Source organism: Archocentrus centrarchus, chromosome 7 (genome assembly GCF_007364275.1).
Source record: "Archocentrus centrarchus isolate MPI-CPG fArcCen1 chromosome 7, fArcCen1, whole genome shotgun sequence".
Taxonomy (NCBI): domain Eukaryota; kingdom Metazoa; phylum Chordata; class Actinopteri; order Cichliformes; family Cichlidae; genus Archocentrus; species Archocentrus centrarchus.
Window position 1 is genome coordinate 18,712,803 of NC_044352.1, and position 23,979 is coordinate 18,736,781.

Genomic DNA, 23,979 nt, shown 5'->3' on the forward strand with positions numbered 1-23,979 from the left:
TGCAATTTGGAGGTACAAGGTTTGTAGATGGCTTAAACGCTGTGTTGTGGCATTTCTGATGGTGACACATTATGTGTCATTTTGGGGTCACTTCATACCAGATACATTTCCATTTGAGTCAAATGAGTCATGATAACATAAACACTTTCAGCTCATTGTTCCAAGACGTTTGTGTGTATGTGTGTGTGGTCCAGGTGTTACTCACATTGTGTGAGCCTAAATCTCTTTACATGGATAAATAATGGTGATGTGTCTTTTTTTATGGTAACAAAAGCTGTTCCACAGAGTGTAAAATGTTATATTTTAAGGTGAAGGTATGTCTTAAGGACAGGGTAAGGTTTAGAGTACGCAGCATTAGTTATGGTCACGGTTAGAGTAAGTCTCCAAGACATTAATGTAAGTTAGAGTAATGCCCTCTGAGGTCATGGATACATGACTGCGATCTTTGATTGTGCATGACAAAATGACATGGCAAAAGGCTAGAACTGATTTCATCAAAGAAAGTGACTTTGAAAATGAGTCACCTCAGAAGAGGGGTCCCTGATTGGCTGAATGTGTAATTCCTGTTTGCTCCAGCTTCCTGTCTTGGTGAATGGTGAGGAGCTGCGAACCAATGGGAGAGCAGTGGTGAGGATGCAACCGTGATCCAGGAAAAAACAGCCCATTGTTCCTGGGACGTCAGAGAAGTGTGACCTGCTTCTGGCCAGCTCCGGCTGCTTAGCCCAGCGGCACACTGAAGGACTGGGTGACTTACTGACAGGTAAGACACTCGTGTGAGACAGCAGATGCTCCAAGTTTAACCATATGTTCTTTATGAGGTAAAGATATTGTTATGTTTATTCTGTGATGGCTTTCTTCTAGGAAAACTGCCTTTCCAGGAATCTTTTGTACCACTGGGTGTCACTAGTTTACTCTGATCTATTTCAGTACTTTATTACTGTTTTTCTGGCTGCTGTCATAGTGGAGGTGATTAATTTAATTTACTATAGTTTCCAGACTGTGTGACACAGAGGCACTGCTGATGTCCTTCACAGACAGAGAGGCCTGTGTTACCAACTCATGTATTGATTTTGTGATGAGTCAGAGGGTGTTCATCACAAGGGTGAGCGTGCATGACTGTGAGAGAGGGTATACATGTTTTTCTCATAAGATATACAGTAACTGAGTTCAGCCACTGGCTGCCATGTGACAGATGCACTAAAACAGTGTAACATTATTAAATTACACTGTTAGTTAAAAGCTAACATATAGTCTAATGCTGGCTGCCATGCTAGCCTTGTTTTCTGTCCTTCAGGAGAGTACGAGCCTGATATGGCTGACATTTGTGATAGAAGTAAAACATGCTTTTAATCAGCTTGCATAATTTACCTCGTGGCTATGTGGGGAAAAACATAATTATTAAAGGACTGTAATGAATGAGTAGTAGTGTTTCTGCAGTTACACACAGTATCCAGCAGATGTCAGCAACATCCAGGCAGAGTGAGGAAGGGCCAAAATAACAAGAATAAAATAAAATAATCGACAAACTAATCAATAGTGATTAAAAACATCCTTAACTGCTGACCTCACATTTTTACCTTGCACATGGCTCAAATAGTTAAAAAAAAAAAAAAACATTCTTAAACCAAAGCTTAAGCTAAATCCTTTAGACACAGCAGTCACAGTTAGACATACAGTGAAAGGATCAACAAACCAACTACTGTAAAGTTGCTTATATAACGGGGTGATACAGAACAATCTTTGAAGCATATCTGAACACATGAAAAAAGAACGTACCAAAGACATATGAGACGTTTGTGCTTTAATAGATCTTAAAACAACATATCTGTGAACAGAGATAAAGTAGATTAAACATTTTTTTCACTATCTTACAGCTGTTGGTTTCAGTCAGCAGAAATTCACTCTTTTTTTTCTCTTTTCTTTCTTACACACACACAAACATCACCATCAGCAGCTGAGCCCCTTTATGTTCTTATGTAGCCTTAGGAAGTGCTGGTATGACCCTGGTATATCCACAGGGAAAATCCAATTTCCATACAGATAGACATGGAGTCAGTCCACACCTGTGCTCCTGGAAATCTTTGCAGGACCTATAGCAGACAGAGAGAAATTCTAATGCTCGTTTTATGCCTGGACCTCCCAAGAGAAGGAGTATGAGAGAAAGACACATACAGAAACAGAGAATGAGGAGGGGGAGGAACTTTTAGGGAGGAAAAGGAGGATGGATGATCACATCTGTCTCTGTTTACCCACTGCTGCATCACTGCAGCTGTATGCTGCTGTGCGGCCCGATATTAGCATCAATCAAAATATCACACATTTCTCAGTTTCTTGTGTTAGTATGTCTGATTTTATAAGTAGGTGGAAGGAAGGTCTCCTACAGAAATCTGTCCTTTTTCTTTACAAGATTTTTTTTAAGCTGAAGCAGTCACCCTTTCTCCTGCTTTTCTCAGACTGCTGGAAATGTGTGTCTGAGTGATCCACATGACACTGTGTGCAATGCTGTGATTAGATGCACTGTCAAATAATCCAGCACTTTATCCTTGTGACTTTGACAGCTTAATTTGATACATCGCTGCTTCACTAAAGACAGCTTCCCACAAAGTCTTCTGGCAGAAAAAGTTTTGCTATTTAAGATGGGGCAAGTAGGGTAAGCATTAAATCTGTAGTATATTTCTAAGAGTGTGTGTGTGTGTGTGTATTACACTTTTTCAAAGTTTAACTAGAAAGAGAATTTACATCAAATTTGTACCTGTATGAAATTGTCAATATATGCACTCACTGGACATTTTATTAGGTAAACCATGCTAGTATTGAGTTGGACCCCTTCTGGCCTTCAGAACCATCTTAATTCTAACTGGCACAGATTCAACAAGGTGCTGGAAACATTCCTCAGAGATTTTGGTCCATGTTGACATGATAGCATCACACAGTTACTGTAGATTTGTGGGCTTTATTGGCCTATTGATTGTAGAAGCCATTTGAGTTCAGTGAACTCGTGTTCAGTCATATTCAAGAAATCAGTTTGAGATGATCTGAGCTTTATGACATGGCACGCTATGCAGCTGGAAGAGGTCAGAAAGTGGGTACACTGTGGTCACAAAGGGATTGACGTGGTCAGTAGCAATACTCGAGTAGGCTGTGGTATGTTAGTATTAAGGGGTCCAAAGTATGCCAAGAAATTATCCCCACACCGTTACACTGCCATCAATCTGAACAGTTGATACAAAGCAGGATGGAGCCATGCTTACATGTTCTTTATGCCAACTTCTGACAATCTTTTATTGTCCAATCTTGGAGCACCTGTGTGAATTGCAGTCTCAGTTTCCTGTTTTTAACTGACAGGAGTTGGTCTCCTGGTGCTGTTTGACTTGTTGCACATTTAGAGATGCTTTTTTGCATACCTTGGTTGAGTGGTTATTTGAGCTACTTTTGCCTTCCTACCAACTCAAAACACTCTGGCCATTCTCCTCTGACTTCTGGCATCAACAAGGCATTTTTGCCCCGAGAGTTGCTGCTCACTGGATATTTTCTCTTTTTTGGACCAGTCTCTGTGAACCCTAGAGATGGTAGTGTGGGAAAATCCCAGTAAATTAGCAGTTTCTAAAATACTTAGACCAGCCCATATGGTCATATCAACAATTGTGCCACATTCGAAGTCACTTAAATCACATTTCTTCTTCATTCAGTTTGAACTTCAGGTCATCTTGACCATGTCTACATGCTTAAATGAACAAAGTTGCTGCCATGTGATTGGCTAATTAGATATTTGCATTAACGAGCAGTTGATTGGGTGTACCTAAATAAGTAGCTGGCGATTATGTTTACAGAACTGTGAAAATGTTGTACACACTAAAATACATCTTGGATGCTTTCAAAGGTGTTGCCATATATTATCCACTAACATCATGATAAATAACAGTGAACAATAAACAGCATTAATTGTCTTAGATACACTTGTATACAATTATCAAGGTACTAAATTTTTTAAAACTTTTTAAAGATTTTCTTTGTTATCCCAAACTAAGTCCATGAGGTTGAGTTCACAGCTCTCTGGGAGTGGGGGGGGGGGGGGTACCATCTGTTGCATGGCTGAATGTCTTTATGACTGTCTGTATGTTTGGGATCATTGTGATGCTGCAGAATGAACCTTGACAGCATTATTGAATATAAATCCCATCTCAACTTTTGCACAGTATTGTATATGTACAGATTTGATACTTAAAAAGTGTTGATGAGTTATTGAAATTATACTTTAATGCACTCGGTCACAAAAATTCCTAAGTGTAAAAAGCAGGAATAAATGCCCTAAATTAAAAAAAAAAAAAGAAAAATGTTATTCTTCACATTGTATGTGTATTTGTTTTCCCTCTTTTTTTTGCCCTCCCTCCCCGCCCTACTCCCAAACTCACCACCTCTCTTTCCCCTCCCAGCAGAGCAGCACGAAGCAGTAAAATCATATGAAATGTTTCACTTGATCAGCACTTGCTGTGCTTTGCATAAGAGAGCACAAAGGTTCTGAAGCAGACTTTCATAGTTCTTGGAAGGTTTCTGTCATTCTGAGTGACACAGAAGAGGGTAACAAAACCTATGACTATCTCAAGTCAAAGCAGATCAGGTGAGGATTATACTTGACCACCTCTGAAGCTGTTATATGTATGCATTGTGCTGGGGGTAAGTGCGATCTTGTATTTGAGTTAATTTGGTGGACAGTATTTGTTTTGTTTTTTTAACATAATGGTCTATAAGCATATAAAAAGCTGGTAATTATTGCTGTGTGTGCGTGCGTGCGTGCGTGCGTGTGTGTGTGTGTGCGTGCATGTGTAAATAACTGTTTTTGTGTTTTTTAACTCCCAGCAGGCAAACTTGATTTCTTAGAAACTCCGTGCTTTGCTGAAAATAAGTTCACCTCGTGGTTTACCATGACTCATTTTGTCATATGTACTTGATTCACATTACATAACTCTGTGTAAGGAAAAGCAAAGTCTCAACCTGATTAGATTAGTAGAAATTTAACTTCAAGTCTAAAAGCCCTCCCAAAAGGTTTGGTTATACATTATGGTTAATGATCTCATACTATTGCGGATATGCACTCAACTAACCTTTCAACTTTTTGTTGTCTCTCTCTCTTTCGTTTAGGTCAGTATGAGTGGGGGAGTCAATGTGAAGTCAGTTCCCCGTGGGCCTCCCTCGTCAGGAATCCCCCTCCCCCGCAGTCTGCTGCCCTCATCTCCTAAAACAGAACCCCGCCGCCGGGCTAGTGCCCTGCCTAGGCCCTCAAACAGACCCCTAAACACACGCCTACGCACACACCTGCACACTCGCCGTCACTTTGCCTGCGAAACTCCAGCATCCCTGGGCCTTCCTCCACAGACCTCCTGAGAGATGCCTGCCTGAAAAGTCAGTTTTTTCAGCGGACAGGAGCTCTTCCTGTTCCTCAGGTGTCACGCTCTGCCTACAGCAGCCCACTGACACCGCGACGAGTACCTCTCCCACACTCAAAAGACACGCTGGATCTGAGGAGATCCACCCCTGCTCAAATCCCCTTACAACTTCCCCAGGATGGCAACCGCAACAGAAGCACCTTTACAAATAAGAACCAAGCGTATGGAGCCAGCAACCTGCGTCCACCGCTCAATTTTAGCAGAGGGGACAACTCAAACACTCTAACCCAAGCAATGAGTGATGCAATACCAGGGAGGGAAGAGGAGCCTCCAAAAAACCGCACACCCCAGTCCATCATAATGAGCAACTGTAACATTCAGCCCACACTTATTCAGTCAAGCAACAAACATGCCATCAGAGATCCCAGTGACTCTGCCAGCCAATCAGATGAGGAGATGGGGACTCCTGAGGATAGCAGTCCAGCTTCCTCTCCTCTTCCCTTGCCATTGCCATCTATCACATTTACCATGCCACTGACATCCAAGGAGGGTGTTGATATGCAGGATCAGGAGGCTACATCTACAGACACACACACACCCAGAGTCAACATGGTTGCTGTGGCTCCCTTCAGCCATAGGTAAGGGATCTGTCATCACACACAAACACAACTGAAACAGCAGTTTATAAAGCCTTCCATTATGAGCCCCTAATCACTGACCTCCCCTTGTAATTATCATATAATCATTTTCTTGACTTGCCACAGAGGCCTGTTGTGGCCATTTTGGTCTAATTTCTGTACCTGCGGCAGAAACACTCATCCACACACACACACACACACACACACACACACACACACACACACACACACACACACACACACACACACACACCACACACAGATTTTCTGGAGCAGAGCTGATTGTTATAGTGTCTTCTTGTTAGCCCCTGGGCTGACACAGTATACAGTTTTTTTTCTTATGCACACAGTTTTTCACGATTTTGAAATCACATTGTACAGCATCTAATATAAGAAATTAAACATCTAATAAAAATTTGTAAATTTCCTTTTTTTTTCTTTAATAATATAGGATTGTGCACAGTGTTTTGCACCGTGTCTTCATTTTTCTGTTAATATGATTTGCTTTTATGGAAATGATTGAGATAGTCATCTCCCCTTTTCTTCTGCTGTCGTACACGGCAGCTTGTGTATTTGATTGTAATCAATGATATGGGTGTGATTTGCATGTTCAGTAACAGATGTGTGATGACTGTGTTTGTAATGTGTTGACAGGCTGCAGATACAACAGAGTGATTTATCTGTGGATGAACTGAGTGACTGCTCATCTGGATCCATAGAAGTCTGCTGTGATGACCTGACACCAGGTTAGACTCAGTAACACAGGAGTAACACATACCTCCTCTCCTTTCTGCCTTTCCTCAGCTGAACAAAACTTAATCTAGTTTTGTCAGCCGAGTTAAAATCAGGGCGCCAAGATGCCAAGAGCACTTCTGGCAGGTACGAATGATGCGTACTTTCTGGCAGCCAGACGTATTTACTGCCACAGAGTCATAAATGGCGTCAGACAGAACATGCCAGTGGCTGACCTTTGGGTCTCATTGTGGAACCTGAATAGACTCAGTGAATACTAAGGGACAACCATTCTTTGTCCAAATGTATGTCTGTCATGCTGCAAGTCATCAGTCCTCAGGAGCCATGTCTGAATTTAGGTGGTGTAATTTTCTGTGCGTGTCTCAGCCTGGGGCTCTGCTGAGTACCGTGGTTCCTGGATGAAGAGATGGAAAAGAGGGATGGGCTCAGGATGTTAGGATGAAGGACGATGACAGTGGTGATGTGGGTCAGTAATGGGATGAAATGGGGCACTCCTTAACTTGCTGCCAGGCAGCATTATATGCACACTGATTTCATTTTCATCCAAGAGCTGTTGTGGAGTTTCAACCCATTCTTCCCTCTCACAGTTCCTCTTTTCAAACTTCATTGACCTAAAAAGCCACAGTCCCAGCATGACCCCATCCCTGTCCTGATCCTGTGGATTTTGAGTAATGGTTTGCTCTGTACCCACAGCTATAGTCATGCATTGTCGTGGTCAGTCTGAGTCTAAGAATGTGGATGTGCTTCAGAGATATGACTTCTTCAGTGGCTTAGTGAATCATTCTTTTTCATGTGGTGTCAGTCGAATAGAAAGAAAATTGACTGCTTTTTCAGTTATTATATGTAAGTTAAAATATGTGCAGTGTAGTCAGAAATAGCTGTAAGTATTGAAACAGTATTACTGGGTTTAGATATACACACAGTGGGAATTATAACCCTTTCTATATGCAATGTTCAAGTTTAGGGACAATGTAGAAAAATGTAATTTAATTAAGAACTTAAACCTTTAAAGTAAGGCAGCTAAGAGCCTTACGTTTCTTGTTATTTGTGCAAATGGTGATAAAACAATTAGAAACACTGACAATCTATTTTTCCTTTTTCATACTCTAAAATCATATATGCTAGACCACAGACGCCTTAGTTTTAAAGGACTTTGCAGCCAGACTAACAAAATAAAGCTCCTGTTGTTGACTTCTTACTCAAATAATTATGTCACCCAAAGCTCACAGATTGCATTTTAATATAATTTTATAGATGCTGAACTTATTACAGTTCACTGTGATGCATTTAGCTCAGCCTTATTATTTGCTTTATTAAAGTATCTGAAAGACAATTTTGCTCTCTGATCGATGACTTGGAGAAAATAAGTGTCATGGCCGGGGAGGAAATGGACGAGGAATGGCTGACACGAAGGACTCCAGAAGTCAGCGTAACATAAAAGGGATTTATTTCAACGGGGGAAACACAAATACAAAAACCTTGGAAGGGAGGCACAGGGAGACGAAGGGCAGGCACAGGGAACACAGGAACATGCGGGCACAAAACATCAACGACGCGACAAGGAACACATGGAAACTGAGGGCTTAAATACACACTGGGTAATCAGGGCAAGAGGAAACAGCAGGGAACAACAGGTGAGGCAAATGAAACTAATTACACAGGGGAAGCAAAGCTGAACACAAAGCACAGGAAAACCAGACTGTCAAAATAAACAGGAAGTGACAAACCAAGGAACATACTGACTAAACACGGGGAACAGGCACAGACTCAGGACAGAGACGCAGACATATCACAACACTAGGAAATAAACTAACACAAAACGCTGGGCCAACGGCCCAGGACATGACAGTACCCCCCCCCTCAAAGGCCGGCTCCCGACGGCCAAAACCACAAAACAAACCAGACAAGGGCGGGCGGCGGGGGACCAGGAGGGAGGGCCCGAAACAAAAACAAAGACAGGGAGCAAAACAGAAATCACAGGGCGTGAACAAAACAAATCAACCCGTACCGGAAGAAAACAAAAACACAGGACCAGAACAAAAGGCGACGGCACAAGGCCGGAGACAGTCCAAAACAGGGGGTCGAAACAAGGAACAGTCCAGGAGCTATGAAAAAACAAAAAACAGCAGGGGAAAAAACAGTCCACAGTTCAGGGGAGTCAGTGGGAAATCCAAAAACAAAAAACACACAGTTCAGGAGGCCGCAGAGGCCAAGGGGCCACAAAGCAAAATCCCAACGAGGGAGGCCAACCGCGCTCCCAGCGGCGGCGGCGACGAGGACGAGAAGGAATCACTGGAGGCCGACCGCGCTCCCAGCGGCGGCGGCGACGACGAGGGGGAGTCACTGGAGGCCGACCGCGCTCCCAGCGGCGGCGGCGACGACGAGGGGGAGTCACTGGAGGCCGACCGCGCTCCCAGCGGCGGCGGCGACGACGAGGGGGAGTCACTGGAGGCCGACCGCGCTCCCAGCGGCGGCGGCGACGACGAGGAGGAGTCACTGGAGGCCGACCGCGCACCCAGCGGCGGCGGGCGACGACGAGGAGGAGTCACTGGAGGCCGACCACGCGGCATGCGGCGGCGACGAGGAGGGGTCACTGGAGGCCGACCGCGAGGCGTGCGGCGGCGGCGACGGGGAGCAGACACTGGAGGCCGACCGCGGGGCATGCGGCGGCGGAGAAGGGCGACCCCGGGCTCTGGTGGGGAACCCTCGGGTGACGTGGAGCGCTCGGACTGAGCAGAGACCCCCACCGGCTCGGACTGAGCGGGACCCCCTGGCTCGGAGCGCTCGGACTGAGCGGAGACCCCCATCGGCTCGGACTGAGCGGAGACCCCCATCGGCTCGGACTGAGCGGGACCCTCTGGCGCGGAGCGCTCGGACTGAGCGGAGACCCCCATCGGCTCGGACTGAGCGGGACCCTCTGGCGCGGAGCGCTCGGACTGAGCGGAGCCCCCCATCGGCTCGGACTGAGCGGGACCCTCTGGCGCGGAGCGCTCGGCCTGAGCGGGACCCCCTGGCTCGGACTGAGCGGAGACCCCCATCGGCTCGGACTGAGCGGAGACCCCCATCGGCTCGGACTGAGCGGAGACCCCCATCGGCTCGGACTGAGCGGAGACCCCCATCGGCTCGGACTGAGCGGGACCCCCTGGCTCGGACTGAGCGGAGACCCCCATCGGCTCGGACTGAGCGGGGCCCTCTGGCACGGAGCGCTCGGACTGAGCGGAGACCCCCATCGGCTCGGACTGAGCTGAGCCCTTGGGCTGAACGGGGCCTACATGGTGAGGCTCCGGATGCGCAGGCTGGGACTGCGGAACAGGGCACACTGCTGCTTTATTGAGCAGCAGGGGCCGCTCGGGGAATAGCCAAGGTGCAGGGGACTGCATGGGAGCTGACGCTATGGGCTGCGTGGAAGCAGGCCGGGAGACGACTGGCTGCGTGGAAGCAGGCCGGGAGACGACTGGCTGCGTGGAAGCAGGCCGGGAGACGACTGGCTGCGTGGAAGCAGGCCGGGAGACGACTGGCTGCGTGGAAGCAGGCCGGGAGACGACTGGCTGCGTGGAAGCAGGCCGGGAGACGACTGGCTGCGTGGAAGCAGGCCGGGAGACGACTGGCTGCGTGGAAGCAGACTGCGAGCTAGGGAGAGCAGACTGCGAGCTAGGGAGAGCAGACTGCGTGGAGGCAGACTGCGAGCTAGAGCATGCCGACTGCGTGGAACCCGACTGAGAGCTAGGGAGAGCAGACTGCGAGCTAGGGAGAGCAGACTGCAAGCTAGGGAGAGCAGACTGCAAGCTAGGGAGAGCAGACTGCGAGCTAGGGAGAGCAGACTGCGTGGAGGCAGACTGCGAGCTAGAGCATGCCGACTGCGTGGAAACTGACCGAGAGCTAGGGAGATCTGGCTGCGTGGAAACTGACCGAGAGCTAGGGAGATCTGGCTGCGTGGAAACTGACCGAGAGCTAGGGAGATCTGGCTGCGTGGAAACTGACCGAGAGCTAGGGAGATCTGGCTGCGTGGAAACTGACCGAGAGCTAGGGAGATCTGGCTGCGTGGAAGCTGACCGAGAGCTAGGGAGATCTGGCTGCGTGGAAGCTGACTGAACGCTACGGGGAGCAGTCTGCGTGGAGACTGACTGAGAGCTAGGAAGAGCTGACACTGGGCAAGCTGTCATTACTGGAGCTACCGAGGGAGCCGGAGCTGAGGGAACTGCGACTAAAGATGGAAAAACTGCAGATGAAGAGACCAAAACCGAACTGACTGAAGGGTCCAAGGGGATTACGGAGCTAACTGACGTTAAAGCGGAGGGAGCAGACTGAGAGGGCACAGAAACAGCTGACACCGGGGACCGAGGAAGAGCTACTGGGGCTGACTGAGACTGGAGTGGACAGGGAGCGACAGGAGCTGGGGCTGACTGAAGGCGAGGGGAAGCGACTGGAGCTGGGGCTGACTGAAGGCGAGGGGGAGCGACTGGAGCTAGAGCTGACTGAAGGCGAGGGGGAGCGACTGGAGCTAGAGCTGACTGAAGGCGAGAGGGAGCGACTGGAGCTAGAGCTGACTGAAGGCGAGGGGGAGCGACTGGAGCTAGAGCTGACTGAGACCCTGCTGCTGCAGCTAACACAGAAAACCGATGCGAAGGCTTGGACCTGGTTGCCCCCACCCGCGGAACAGGAACGGGTGCAGAGGTCAGCCCGTCCGTGGCTGCCCCCACCCGCGGAACAGGTACGGGTGCAGAGGTCAGCCCGTCCGTGGCTGCCCCCACCCGCGGAACAGGTACGGGTGCAGAGGTCAGCCCGTCCGTGGCTGCCCCCACCCGCGGAACAGGTACGGGTGCAGAGGTCAGCCCGTCCGTGGCTGCCCCCACCCGCGGAACAGGTACGGGTGCAGAGGTCAGCCCGTCCGTGGCTGCCCCCACCCGCGGAACAGGTACGGGTGCAGAGGTCAGCCCGTCCGTGGCTGCCCCCACCCGCGGAACAGGTACGGGTGCAGAGGTCAGCCCGTCCGTGGCTGCCCCCACCCGCGGAACAGGTACGGGTGCAGGGGGAGCTGGAGCCAAGGGAGCGGGAGCAGGGTGAGCAGAGGGAGCTGGAGCTACAGCTGACTGGGAACACTGCGACTGAGGAGGAGCTGGAGCTACAGCTGACTGGGAACACTGCGACTGAGGAGGAGCTGGAGCTACAGCTGACTGGGAACACTGCGACTGAGAGCTAGGGAGAGCTGCGGCTGACTGGGAAGGCTGAGACTGAGCTGGCACGACAGCTGTCTGGGGAAACTGAGAATGAGCTGGCGCTACGGCTAACTGGGGAAACGGAGAATGAGCTGGCGCTACAGCTGACTGAGGCGAGAGTGACCGTCTCCGCGGCGTTATAACCGCTCTGCTCCCGCGGCGATTCTCTCTGATGCTGCCGGGAGCTTGGTCTTCCTCCGTCAGCAGCAGGCAGTGGTGACGCGGAAGTGGTGGGAGGCCAGGGACCCCTGTGACCCAGGAATCGGAAAAATGACTCCTCTGGAGTCATTCCGGGCGCTGGCTCCAGGAAAACGTCTCTCCGCTTCCTCCGGTATCTCGTCCTCCGTGGCTGCGGCGACTGCTGAGGACAGGAGGGGCCAGCGAGCGGAGTGACAGGTGAGGGAGCGGCCGGCGCCAAAAACAGTCCGCCCACGCGGCAGACCTGCGGTTTAGGCGGGGGCGGTGAGCGGCGTCGCCGGGGACCGTTCAAAAAAGCTGGTCCCCCCAGCGCCAGGCGAGTGCCATTGTAGCGGCCGGAGCTTGCAGGGTCTTTAGTATGGTCGCGTCGTTCTGTCATGGCCGGGGAGGAAATGGACGAGGAATGGCTGACACGAAGGACTCCAGAAGTCAGCGTAACATAAAAGGGATTTATTTCAACGGGGGAAACACAAATACAAAAACCTTGGAAGGGAGGCACAGGGAGACGAAGGGCAGGCACAGGGAACACAGGAACATGCGGGCACAAAACATCAACGACGCGACAAGGAACACATGGAAACTGAGGGCTTAAATACACACTGGGTAATCAGGGCAAGAGGAAACAGCAGGGAACAACAGGTGAGGCAAATGAAACTAATTACACAGGGGAAGCAAAGCTGAACACAAAGCACAGGAAAACCAGACTGTCAAAATAAACAGGAAGTGACAAACCAAGGAACATACTGACTAAACACGGGGAACAGGCACAGACTCAGGACAGAGACGCAGACATATCACAACACTCGGAAATAAACTAACACAAACCGCTGGGCCAACGGCCCAGGACATGACAATAAGAGGAGATGAAGACAGAAAAGAGTGAAACTGCCGCCTTTTACTGTAAAAAACTGTAACATTTTCTCTCCTGATCTTCGAAACGCACCAGTGTCCATTGTTATAATTCTAACAAAACTTCCTGCACATAGAAATATTATATCATAATCAGTCGTCTGTTCTTATCATCATTAATGTTAATGTCTCATTTCCAGACACAGCTGTGTGTTGTCTGTCCATAGATGTCTCCATCCTATTCTTGAATCCCTTAAGATAATTATAAAGTGAGCAAACATTGACTTTATAATTTCACTCAAAGATAAAATTATTAGAGGTTGTTGAATTTGATATTATAATGCAAAAAAAAAGCACTTTTACAGTCATTATTCAGCTTTATAACTCAGGGAAGATTATAGTCATATTTCACAGCTAGTCAGATACTGAATTGGTGATCTTTCATTAATTGTCTTCATTACTTGCAGTGTATGAGTCTGGACAGATGGATGTAAAGTACAGCTTGGCTGTTTGGCTGAGAGAGAACTATAAGCTCAAGGCAGCAGTCTCAGTTTGAACATACATCGGATCAGAATAGAGTTGTTTGCAAATGAAACCTTTATAGAACCTTTAACCATCTGGTTTAAGGGGGATGGGAACTGGTGGTGGACCAGCCCTGGTCTTTAAAGGCTTCTGGCTGTCTTGGGGCTAGTTCTGGCCTTTTAATTGGTGCCTAGCAGGCGTTAGCAACAGGACAAAATTATCTTAGTTGCCTCTGAAGCTGCATTTACATGGATGGTGGGCTGGCACTGTAATAACTGTAATTTAGGAAGCGGAGGAAGGGAGGGAAACAGGGTGGAAGGCAAAATTTGTAGGGAAGGAAGAGAGAATGAGGGAGAGGGGTGAGAGATGCAAGGAGAAGACCAATGAGGTCAGTGGGTTAATGAATTTCATTTTATGTAAGGAGGACAGGGAGTAAACAATAAGTGTGTGCACTGAGATGAAAAGACAGATTATTAAATGTTGGTTAAATTTTTACAATCTGTCGGTGGTGAGCGATCATGATAAAGCCCAGTTACTCTCTGGGGTAGTAGTGGATTTCCTTAAATGTAATATTCTCCATATGCATTAGATTGTATCAGGGTAACACGATCAGCTCTTACATCTTTTATCTGAGACCCTAATGAAGACTTGAGCGTTTAATGTGATTGTAGAACCATGTGGTCTTTCAATTAGACCCCAGACCTCCTGACCTTATCACTCTCTAGAGAGGTGTATCTGGGCATGCGTTTTGTTATGTTTGTGTGTGTGCGCGCTGATGTATGGATGCGTGACAGTACACAGATGGCTTTTGAAAGATAAATGTGATGTGGGCTGCGTGTCATTTGTCATCTCCCAGCAAGGCCTGAAATTCCCAACGGACAAAATGTTTCTGTCTTGTGCGTATGCACACACACCGACTCATACTGTACAGACAATTACAAACATCGTGGAGGTAATGAAGGATATGAAACATCACAACATCCCACACATAGACCTCAGTTTATTCCTATACCCTGTATTTTATTATTTTCACCGGGCTGGACAGCCATGACAATAACAGAAACAAGCCACACGTCCTTTCCAATTGTCAAGGCAGGCAGGCAGGCAGAGTTAGGACCCGAATGCAGGACTCGACAGACAGGCATAAACTAAACGTGGCTTTATTGCTGAGTTCACAGACTAAATACAAAATCCTCCATGGAACAGAGTTTAGCAGATAATCTAGAAATCATAAATCTTATGCAAACCAAGGAACAGAGAGAAGCACCACTAAGAGGAGACGATGTGACAAAGAGCAGAGGGAAACTGAGGCGATATATATACACAGGGTAACTAGAGAAGAGTGGAAACAGCTGAGGAAAACAGGTGGACAAAATAACACTAACAAGACAAGAGGAAGCTAAATTGAACACAATTCACATGAAACCAGACACTATTAAAATAAGGAGGAAGTGTGTAAACAGGGAAACAGAAACTCAGACACGGGGCGACAAGCCTGCTGAGGAAAACTCACAAGACACTAACAGAACCTAAAGACACACAAACTGAAACACAAAGTAAAAATACAAAACTGCAACACCTACAATAAGCTCAAAACACTGGATGAAAGGCCCAGGACCAGGACACCAAAAGCATGAACAGAGATGTGTTATATTTTTATTTCACCCTCCTGCAGGTCAGTGTTGTCCATACCTCAGTTTGGGATTATCTCATTTACAGAAGCAGATTTTGCAAACCCCTCAGTGCTTTTCATTTGAGGCTAGCAAAAGGCAGGGAACTCTTTAGTAATGAAGGTATGAAATCAGCTTGCAGTTTATAGATGTCATGCTTGCCATGCCTTTAATGCCCCTGGACAGTCAAGCGAATAGCATTTTGGTAACCCCGACTGCATCTACTAGACAGTGTGTAATCCTCTTTGGCCAATCTAATCAGGGAGGCATATGCCGAGTTGGCGTTGGATAGTGATGAGTGGTTTAGTAGCTTTAGGAAGATGAGCAGACATAAGAATGGACTAGATTATATCCACGCTCATCACCCAGAGTGAGGCAGTAAATCACTATTTATGGTTTAATGTCATGCCTTACTCTATATTTGACCCAAACTTTGACTGGTCAAGATGTGTGTTGTCCAGTGTTGGAGTATAATGACAAAGGCCTTCAATTTAAAAATATTTCCTTAAAATCTCTTGGAATGGTGTTGAATGTTGTCATGCAGCACTCCATAGACCACAAGATATTTGGTTTAAAAAGCTGTGCTGCATGACTAAATGCCACTTCTCCTTGTTTTGATTTTGCTCTAAGCACCACTACCATCCACTTCCCATTGATCTAAGAGGTCTTAAAGGGTTATATTGCTTTAGTATAGCACTAATATATTTAGGGCAAGCTCAGTGTATGGGTTTGTGAGTAAGTAATAAAAAGCTTAAAATCAATTTTGTGGATTATGGTGAACCAATGTAGAGACTTAGGAACTTTGAGATCAAGCAACAAAATTTTAGTATTAAGTATTAAGTGTCCAAAAATAAATCTTTTCAGGAAGTCATCCATTGAATTATTCCATTTTACTAAAGATAAACCTTTTTGTCAAAGTTAAGTCTTGCAGTGATTCTAAGAGGATAAAATGCTGATTTTCCTTTTTTTTTTTTTTTTTTTTTTTTTTGTGCATTTGCATGACTGTAAAATTGTAAGAGTCAGTTAAAACATGATGCAGTGCTGTTTAAAGTGCTTTGACTTTTATGTGATCAACAGCCCAAATGTTTTAAATTTTCTGCCAAAATAAAACTAATTCTGTTTTTTATTTGATTCATTGCAAGAAATCCTGTGACATTGTTATTTACCGTACAGGTCAAGAGTCTTGAGTCACCCCCCAAGTTCTTCATATTTGGCTTCCAAGGAGCCAGACTTTCAAAGTGGTGTTGAGCAATAGTTCTCCAGGCTTTTAGAAGGTCAAAGTGTTTTTCTTTGGACATTGGCTGCTTTTTCGCTCATTTTCAGTCCAGTCTTTGTAACTGACCACTTTAAGAAAAATTTTTTTGTTTGTTTAGCCACTTAACACTCAACTAGGGACAACTCACAAAGGCTTGAGATGAACCAATGTTGTGTCTACACATATCAAACAACTTAGCAAAGAACCAATCTTAAATGGTGCTTTTATGCACTTTGTTACTAGCAGCCAGTCACAAAAGCACATGATTTGTTCCCATTTCTTTAGTTGAATTGTTAAAAAATCTCAAGATAAACTTACAGGTGAACAGGATCTAAAAATCATGTCCTTAAGAAAAAAACAGGGCCTAAGAGATGCACTACTGTTCACTGAAGCCTCATCAGAAAAGGTATGATGGATGCCAAATTACACAAGTACTGGACTGAAAATCAGTGGCAACAAGTCTTATGGAGTGATGAATTCATCTGTAGACTCTGTCAGGATTTGAAGCAGCATTTCAGCTGGTAGTGTTGGGAAAAATACCGTCAAATTTTCATCCACCGTGGAATACCATCTGGAAAGCATCTGATTGGCAATAGCTTCAGCATGAAGATGATCGCAAACACACTGCCAGTGCAATAAAAGCATACCTGAATAGAAAAACAGATAATGGAACACTATTAGTCATAGATTGGCCTCCCCGGAGCCCGGACCTTAACATTATTGAAGCAGTGTGGGATCATCTTGACAGAGAACAGAACAAAAGTCAGCCAACATCCAAAGATGAGCTTTGGGATGTCTTTCAAGAAGCCTGGAGAATTATTCCCGAAGATGACCTAAAGAAAGCTTGCCTGAGAGAGTTCATGCTGTGCTGAAGAATAATGGTGGTCATGACAAATGTTGACTTTCAAGCTTGTTAGAATTGCACAAACTCTCTTTTTACCTTATACACTGTATTCCCGTGTATGTCTGCACACGTTTCAGTAAACCAATGCACTTATTTTATATTTTCCCAGCAAAATATAAAGAAAGGGTGTCTCAAGACTTTTGGCACAGTACTGTATTTGCTTAGTGCGTTTCCATAGGAACACAGGGGAGACTGTAGGCAACAGAGCTGGGTCCATTTGTGTGGTAGGGTCAAAGTTTTTGAATGATAAAAACCAAGCGGACGCATGTACAGGTCAGCATGTAGGGGGCCAAGGACTGAGCCTTGAGGGTCACCGCAGGTGAAGGGCATTTGTTGTGATTTATGCCAATAGCAACATACATTCAGCAAGTAAGATTTCAAATATTTCTGAAGTGCAGAAAAACAACCCAGTTTTAAGTTTATGTCCAAGTAGTCGCCTCCTGCTGTCTGCTTCTTCTTTTGCCCCCCCCCCCCCGGGTCATTTCCTCACAATGCAGGGGAGCACACAGTAAGGGAGGGAGAAGAGGGAATTGAGTAATGGGTGAATGAACGCATACACAAGATGCTTCTTGACCTGTGGGGTGACTCCCAACCCAGGGAGTCAAGTTAAGTCATTCATGTGTGTAACCTCTCTGTGTTGGAGCACACGCCCACGGACACAGGAATGAAGTCACAAGAACATCTAATTAATAACCCATGAGAAATCAAAAGCACACTTACATACCAGCATATAAACACATACTGTAGCTTTTTTTTAATGCAAATAGTACTGTTCATGTTACTTCAGCAACATTACCGATGATCCATAACTGCTGTATGCACGCCACGCTGTAGCCAGGCAACCACTCTCAGCAGAAGAGCATTATGGGATACCCCTGGGAAATGTGCTGAGAATGTCAACATTGAGGCATCTACGAGGGAGTGTCTACAAAGAGTGATACCTTTTAAAACACACAATTTCTCACTTTTCACACACTGCAAATATTCTCTGCAATTCAGGGGATGTTTTTCATATCTCAACTGCCGTGGGAGTCATGACGAATGTCTGGCATTCGCTCTGGGAGAGAACAGTGTTTTTGCTGGATTAACTGACTGATGCACTCAAATTATTGTCACCAGTAGCCAGATTTCCCAAATGTTTAGGCCAGTGACTCATGCTGTGCATCATCAGCGCTCCAGAAGACCACTATAGAGGTGTCATTGTGAAAAGCTCACTCCCTCATTCACACAATTCAGATAGGAAGCCGCACACTGTGTGCATCAGTCAGATTGCGGTCTCACTGTTTTGTGTGTAAACAGGACATTAATAGCCGTGTCATTGTGTTTGTGCGGTATGTGAGTATGAGCTGTCCCTTGTGTAAGAGTGTGTCATGGTCTGGTATTCTTCTTCGTGTCCTGTGGACCCCATGCATTAGCGTGTTAGCGGACATAAGCAAACGTAGCAGGAGTGGCGAGGCAGCGACGCAGGATATCCCCTCTCTGTCTTACAGGCTTCCTTTGCTCCTCTGGCAAACACACAGAGATCCTTCCTCACCCATCCTCTTCCTCCTCTTCTCACTTTCTTCATTGCCTTGCTTTCTGAGTTATAATTTGACTTTTGTTTTTATTATTTTTCCCCACTAATACCATCTACTAGGCTTCTTTCATGTTGTCAGGCCTCTCCTGTTTTGACTTGCTCCTTATATCTGCATCTTCTATTCTCAGTCATGCTCACTCGTCATTTTCTTGTCACTTCTCCCCTCCATTCTTGCGTGCTTCATTTTTCTAGCAACTTTTATTTTTACTCGTACACAGAAACTCAAAACAAGAGGAACCAAAAGGGAGTGCGTGACAACAGGGAGTGGGTGAGAAGTGAGAACACATGCCATCTGTTTAGCCTGAATGGGAACTAGTCCTCTACAAGTTTAAGGATCTGTGTTACATGCAGTTACGTCCAGATTTGCAGAGCTTTCCTCTTTGCTCGCAGTATTTTTCCTTTCAAAGGTGGTGATCTTGTGTAAGCTTGTAAACATGCATATAATGTGGCACACAGTGTCTCTGAGTGTGTGTCCTACTGGCTGCTTCACATGACTCGTCCGTCGGAGTATAGTGGTGGATCTGTTCTAAACTGTTTAGAGATGCTAGGGCAAATATACTCATGCAAAGTACTAAGTTTCCCTCTGTCTGTGTGTCTATCTGTCTCTCTCTGCTTCTGTTTCCCCCTGCTTTCAATCCTTCCTTTCACATGTTGCATCGTACCTGACTCTCTTGCCTTTACTTAGCTTTGCTTAAAAGTCTCTTTATATTGGAGTTGAACTGTTTGCCTGTTATCGTAGGAAATTTCCCAAGGGTTTAGGCACTGTGGTCAGCACCCGCCTGCCCGCGTGCGCACACACACACATGCAAAAGCTGTGAGTCTGCTCCATGCTGAATGTGTAGCCTAGTGCAGAACATTGGCGCTCATCACACTCTGAAACTGCCAGTGTCTTTGATCTTAGGCCAGATAGCTCAGGTCAGTTTGTCAGGCTGCACAGACACAATCCTGTGTGTGTGTGTGTGTGTGTGTGTGTGTGTGTGTGTGTGTGTGTGTGTGTGTGCGGCGTTAGAGAGAGACTAAGTGCATATAAAAGGAGAGAATATACAGTATGTTTACGTCAGCCATAAATTAAGATGATTAGACTTTGGAGCCAGAGAAACCAGTACTGGAACAAACAAGTGGCTGTGTGGTGCCAACACTTTACCTGTGCATATATACGCTTTCAAGAGCAGCGACGCGTATCTCTACCCCACGCACAACAGACCGGCCTTGTATGTGGTCACTCACTTTTGACTATCCTTAATCCCTCATCAGGGAGGTATAAGGGCTGACGTACAGCACCTATTAGCCTTAAATTACATTCCTCAATCCTGCTGCTGCCCTGCTAGCTGCCCCCAGAGCCCCCATAACTGTCACCAGGCACCTCTGGCTTCAGTGTGGAATAACCACCTCAACATTAGCCCTTTATTAAAGCTAGCTGCTTCTAATTAATGGCTTTGGCCTTTTCACAATAAAACACGCATTGCATGTCTGTATTTTTGTATGTTCTCAGCTCCTGTGTTACACAAACTCATTTAAGGCCAAATAATTGTTGGGTTTGGGGCAAGCATACACACTAAGAGCCTGTCATCATCAGTTTTAGGTTCAGTTGGCGCCAGTTTGGTTACTGATGAAAAATGAGCCTTTATTTAAAGCACCGCTCTAATATTGAGCTTGGAAAGTTTGCAAACAGGACGTTGCTTGTTTTCACTCGGGTTTAGTCTCAACTGATTTATGCAAATATAACACAACACGGCCCGCTTGTTTGAATACTACTTCCAGCACTTTGAGGCCTGATAACATCATAGCTGCAGGCACTACTGCCTACATATTACAGAAAATCGAAGTACAGTAATGGTAATACAGCCAGACCCTAAACACTGCACCAGCTACAAAACCAGTTTTCAGACAGGATGCATTACTACGCGAAAACAAATTATGCTTCAAACAGCTATATTGATTGATAATGGGTCGTGATGGACTTGAAGTTCATTTTATAACCTGTTGTCATTATTACCTGTAATGGGAATTAAAACAGATTACATCATCACATTATTTCTCTGGCTCTATTTATGTTCCTGTCTTATCAGAAATCCAGGGAGCCCTCTATGTTACGAGAAATCACAAGAATAGATTCAGTAGGTGTTTGACATGAACAATTGGACATGGCGATGATGCCCGTTAAACAAGAAACTGATAAGGTGGATGAGGAAGAAGAAGCTCTTTTTCCTTCTTTGATTGAGATGCAGTGTCTACTGCGATCAGATGATATAGCTAAACATGCAAGAGCAACCCAGGTCCCAGGACTGGAGCTTTGGCTTCTCTGGGCCTGTCTCATCAATGTGACACGCTCATAGAGAGAGACCCACACACACACACACACACATACACACGCGCACACATACACACGCGCACACATACATACACACGCGCACACATACATACACACGCGCAGGAAGACAGACAAAAACAAAGACACGGACATTCATTCACATCAGCCACACATGCACACGTGTGCTCGCTTTAAACCACTGAGGTATCGTAATTGTTGTGCTGAGGGACGGATTTAGAATGTGATGAATGTATACCCTTAAAACTTGATTGCCTGTGCATCTGATTTAACTGTGTCTGTGTGTGTGTTGGGGGGGGGGTCATACTGGAAAGAAGTAAATGAATAAAGGGAAATGAAAAAAGAGCAGTGGAGTGGTGTGGTAATATGAGGCAGGTTGGGGGTTTACATATGTGATGAGGTCTGTTAGCTGCTAATTGAAGCATGTTTAGTGGCCTGGGTTGTTGCGTATTAGGGACTGACTAATGTGTATTCTCTTATCCTTGACTGATCCTGCAGTCAGCTTTTTTTTTCCCAGAGAATTTAAATCAGCTTAATCACGGGTGGGCCCCTGGTGATGAGGGCACATAAGAAAATCTAAATATGAATGGATGAATAAAACAGTTAATGTGATTATGAATAATGGCTGAGGGTTTGGAGAAGTGTGTGTGTGTGTGTGTGTGTGGGAGGTATTTAATTACCTTGATAATGTTGAGTCGTATGTAGCTTAATACAAATATAAAAACACTGTCTTGCTTTCCATTCTTTCTTTTCAAAAAGAAATAAAAGAATGAGAACAAATGGCTTAAAAAGAAATAGCAAGTGGAAGGGGACAGTAAACGGGAAGAGTGCTTTACAGGGGACATCCCCTCCACACAGAGAAGAGCGTGATTATAAAAAAGAAACCTTTTATTGCAACACAGGGACAGGGACGAGCTGAGTTTATAGGAAATGCTGGTAATTTGCCGTCAAGCCCTTATGTTTGCACTCACTGGTGAGCAGCATAACACAGCGTATGCGGCATGTGTTAGAGAGAGAGAGAGAGAGAGAGAGAGAGAGGCAGTGAATCAGCGAGTGGGAGGAGAGAGAGACAACAAGAAGGAAAGAAGGATGGAAAGAGAAGGAAGAAAGAGAGGGAGGGTGAATGAGCCAGCGGGGGTAGAGTGAGCAAGGCAGTGAGTGAGGGCGAGTTAGAGAGAGGAAAGAAAAAAGGAGGTGGGGGGGGGACGTTGCTGCTGCTGCGACTGTTTCTCTTGTCAGTTGGCTGCTGCTTGCCTGGCGAATAGGAGGGAGCACAGAGCGAGAGCGAGAGAAGCACAGGGGGACACGGAGAATGAGACTGGTCAGTGCTGTGTTTTATTCTGGCAGCACTATTGTCACCAGTGTGGCTCTGGGAGCTGCAGACACACTGTGAGGGAGTGGATTTAGGCGCTGGACACAGATCTGCATATCCATGGATTATCAGCAGTGAGTAAGGCTGGTACACTACTAACCCACTCATCATTTTCAACAGAGGGGTGAAGCCACAGTCTCTCACTGCAGGGAGTCTGGCTGTCTTGACCCTGGAGTGAAGAGGGAAATTTGACCAGACAGTCTTTGTCTGTTTACACCTTTTTTTTTCTTCCCCTTTCTTCCTCCATGTCTTTCAGGGTTTTTTGCTTGTGTCTGTTTCAGAGTGTATCACTGATGCTGTTGCTTGGCTCTCTGCAGGAGGGATGCTGGAGGCTAATGTGGCTAACATTAGCATGACGGCTAAGCCCAAAGAGCTGGACCTCAGGTCTGCTGCTGTCTCCTGCCAGGATACTTCAGCCCAGGCCATGTCGTCTAGGAAACAGCCAGCCAAGCCCTCTGCTCTGCCCCAGGGGCCTCCGCGTCCCTCTGGGTCAGAGCTCAAGGTCTACCGGCCCACCTCCGGATCTATCCCCATTCCAATCCCCAATCCATCTGGGCTTCGCAAGCAGCGTTCACTCAACAACTTGTCTGTGCTCACTGATGCTGAGAAAAAGCTGCACCTGTACCAGTCTACCAAGTGGAATGATGATACAAGCCGGGCTGGGTCTGGGACCAACAAAGCGGGCCAGAGTAAGACAGGTCAAGCTGGTGGTGGGAGACCACCTCTGTCCCGGACACTTTCAAAATCAGAACAGTATCTCTTTCAAGGGAAACCCAAATCATACTGCTCCCCTTCTGTGACTTCTAATATAGGCAAGCCAAGTCGAATCCCTGCACCTGGTAAACCACGGGGACCTTATGCTGAGGTCAAGCCAATTAGCAAAACCTCTGAGGCAGGCCAAACAGCAGATACCAACCCTGCTGATCACCCAACTAAAGCTAACTCCAATGGAGCTGGGACTACTGGAACTAATGGCAAGAAACCAGGGGAGAATGCAAAACCTGCAGCTCTGTCCGTGGAGGAAAAGAAAGAGAGGAAGGGGATACAGGGAGAGGATGACAAGAGCTTTCTAAAGGTGGATCCAGAGTTAGTGGTGACAGTCTTGGGAGACCTGGAGCAACTGCTCTTCAGCCAAATGCTGGGTGAGTCTGTTAGTTCTATCCCAGTTTTTCTATTATTCATGTTATTTGTTCTCACTTACAGTTGGCTGCAATGATGTGAAGGTAATTACTGACTCGGTGGAAACTGAAATACATAAACAAACAGTCAAGCATGTGACCCTACATGCTAAATATCTCTGCTCTTCTCTCCCT

At 46.2% G+C, this 23,979-nt stretch overlaps 1 protein-coding gene across 1 annotated transcript in view; it reads left to right on the forward strand.

The window, feature by feature from the left end:
- Nucleotides 1-633: 633 nt before the first annotated feature.
- LOC115782799 (neuron navigator 1) overlaps nucleotides 634-23,979 on the forward strand; it is a 107,260-nt gene continuing 83,914 nt past the window's right edge. The window contains 5 exon segments of the mRNA XM_075074383.1: nucleotides 634-760; nucleotides 5,140-5,275; nucleotides 5,278-6,022; nucleotides 6,677-6,768; nucleotides 22,984-23,808. Coding sequence (XP_074930484.1) covers nucleotides 5,146-5,275; nucleotides 5,278-6,022; nucleotides 6,677-6,768; nucleotides 22,984-23,808 — 1,792 coding nt within the window. The 5' untranslated portion in view covers nucleotides 634-760; nucleotides 5,140-5,145.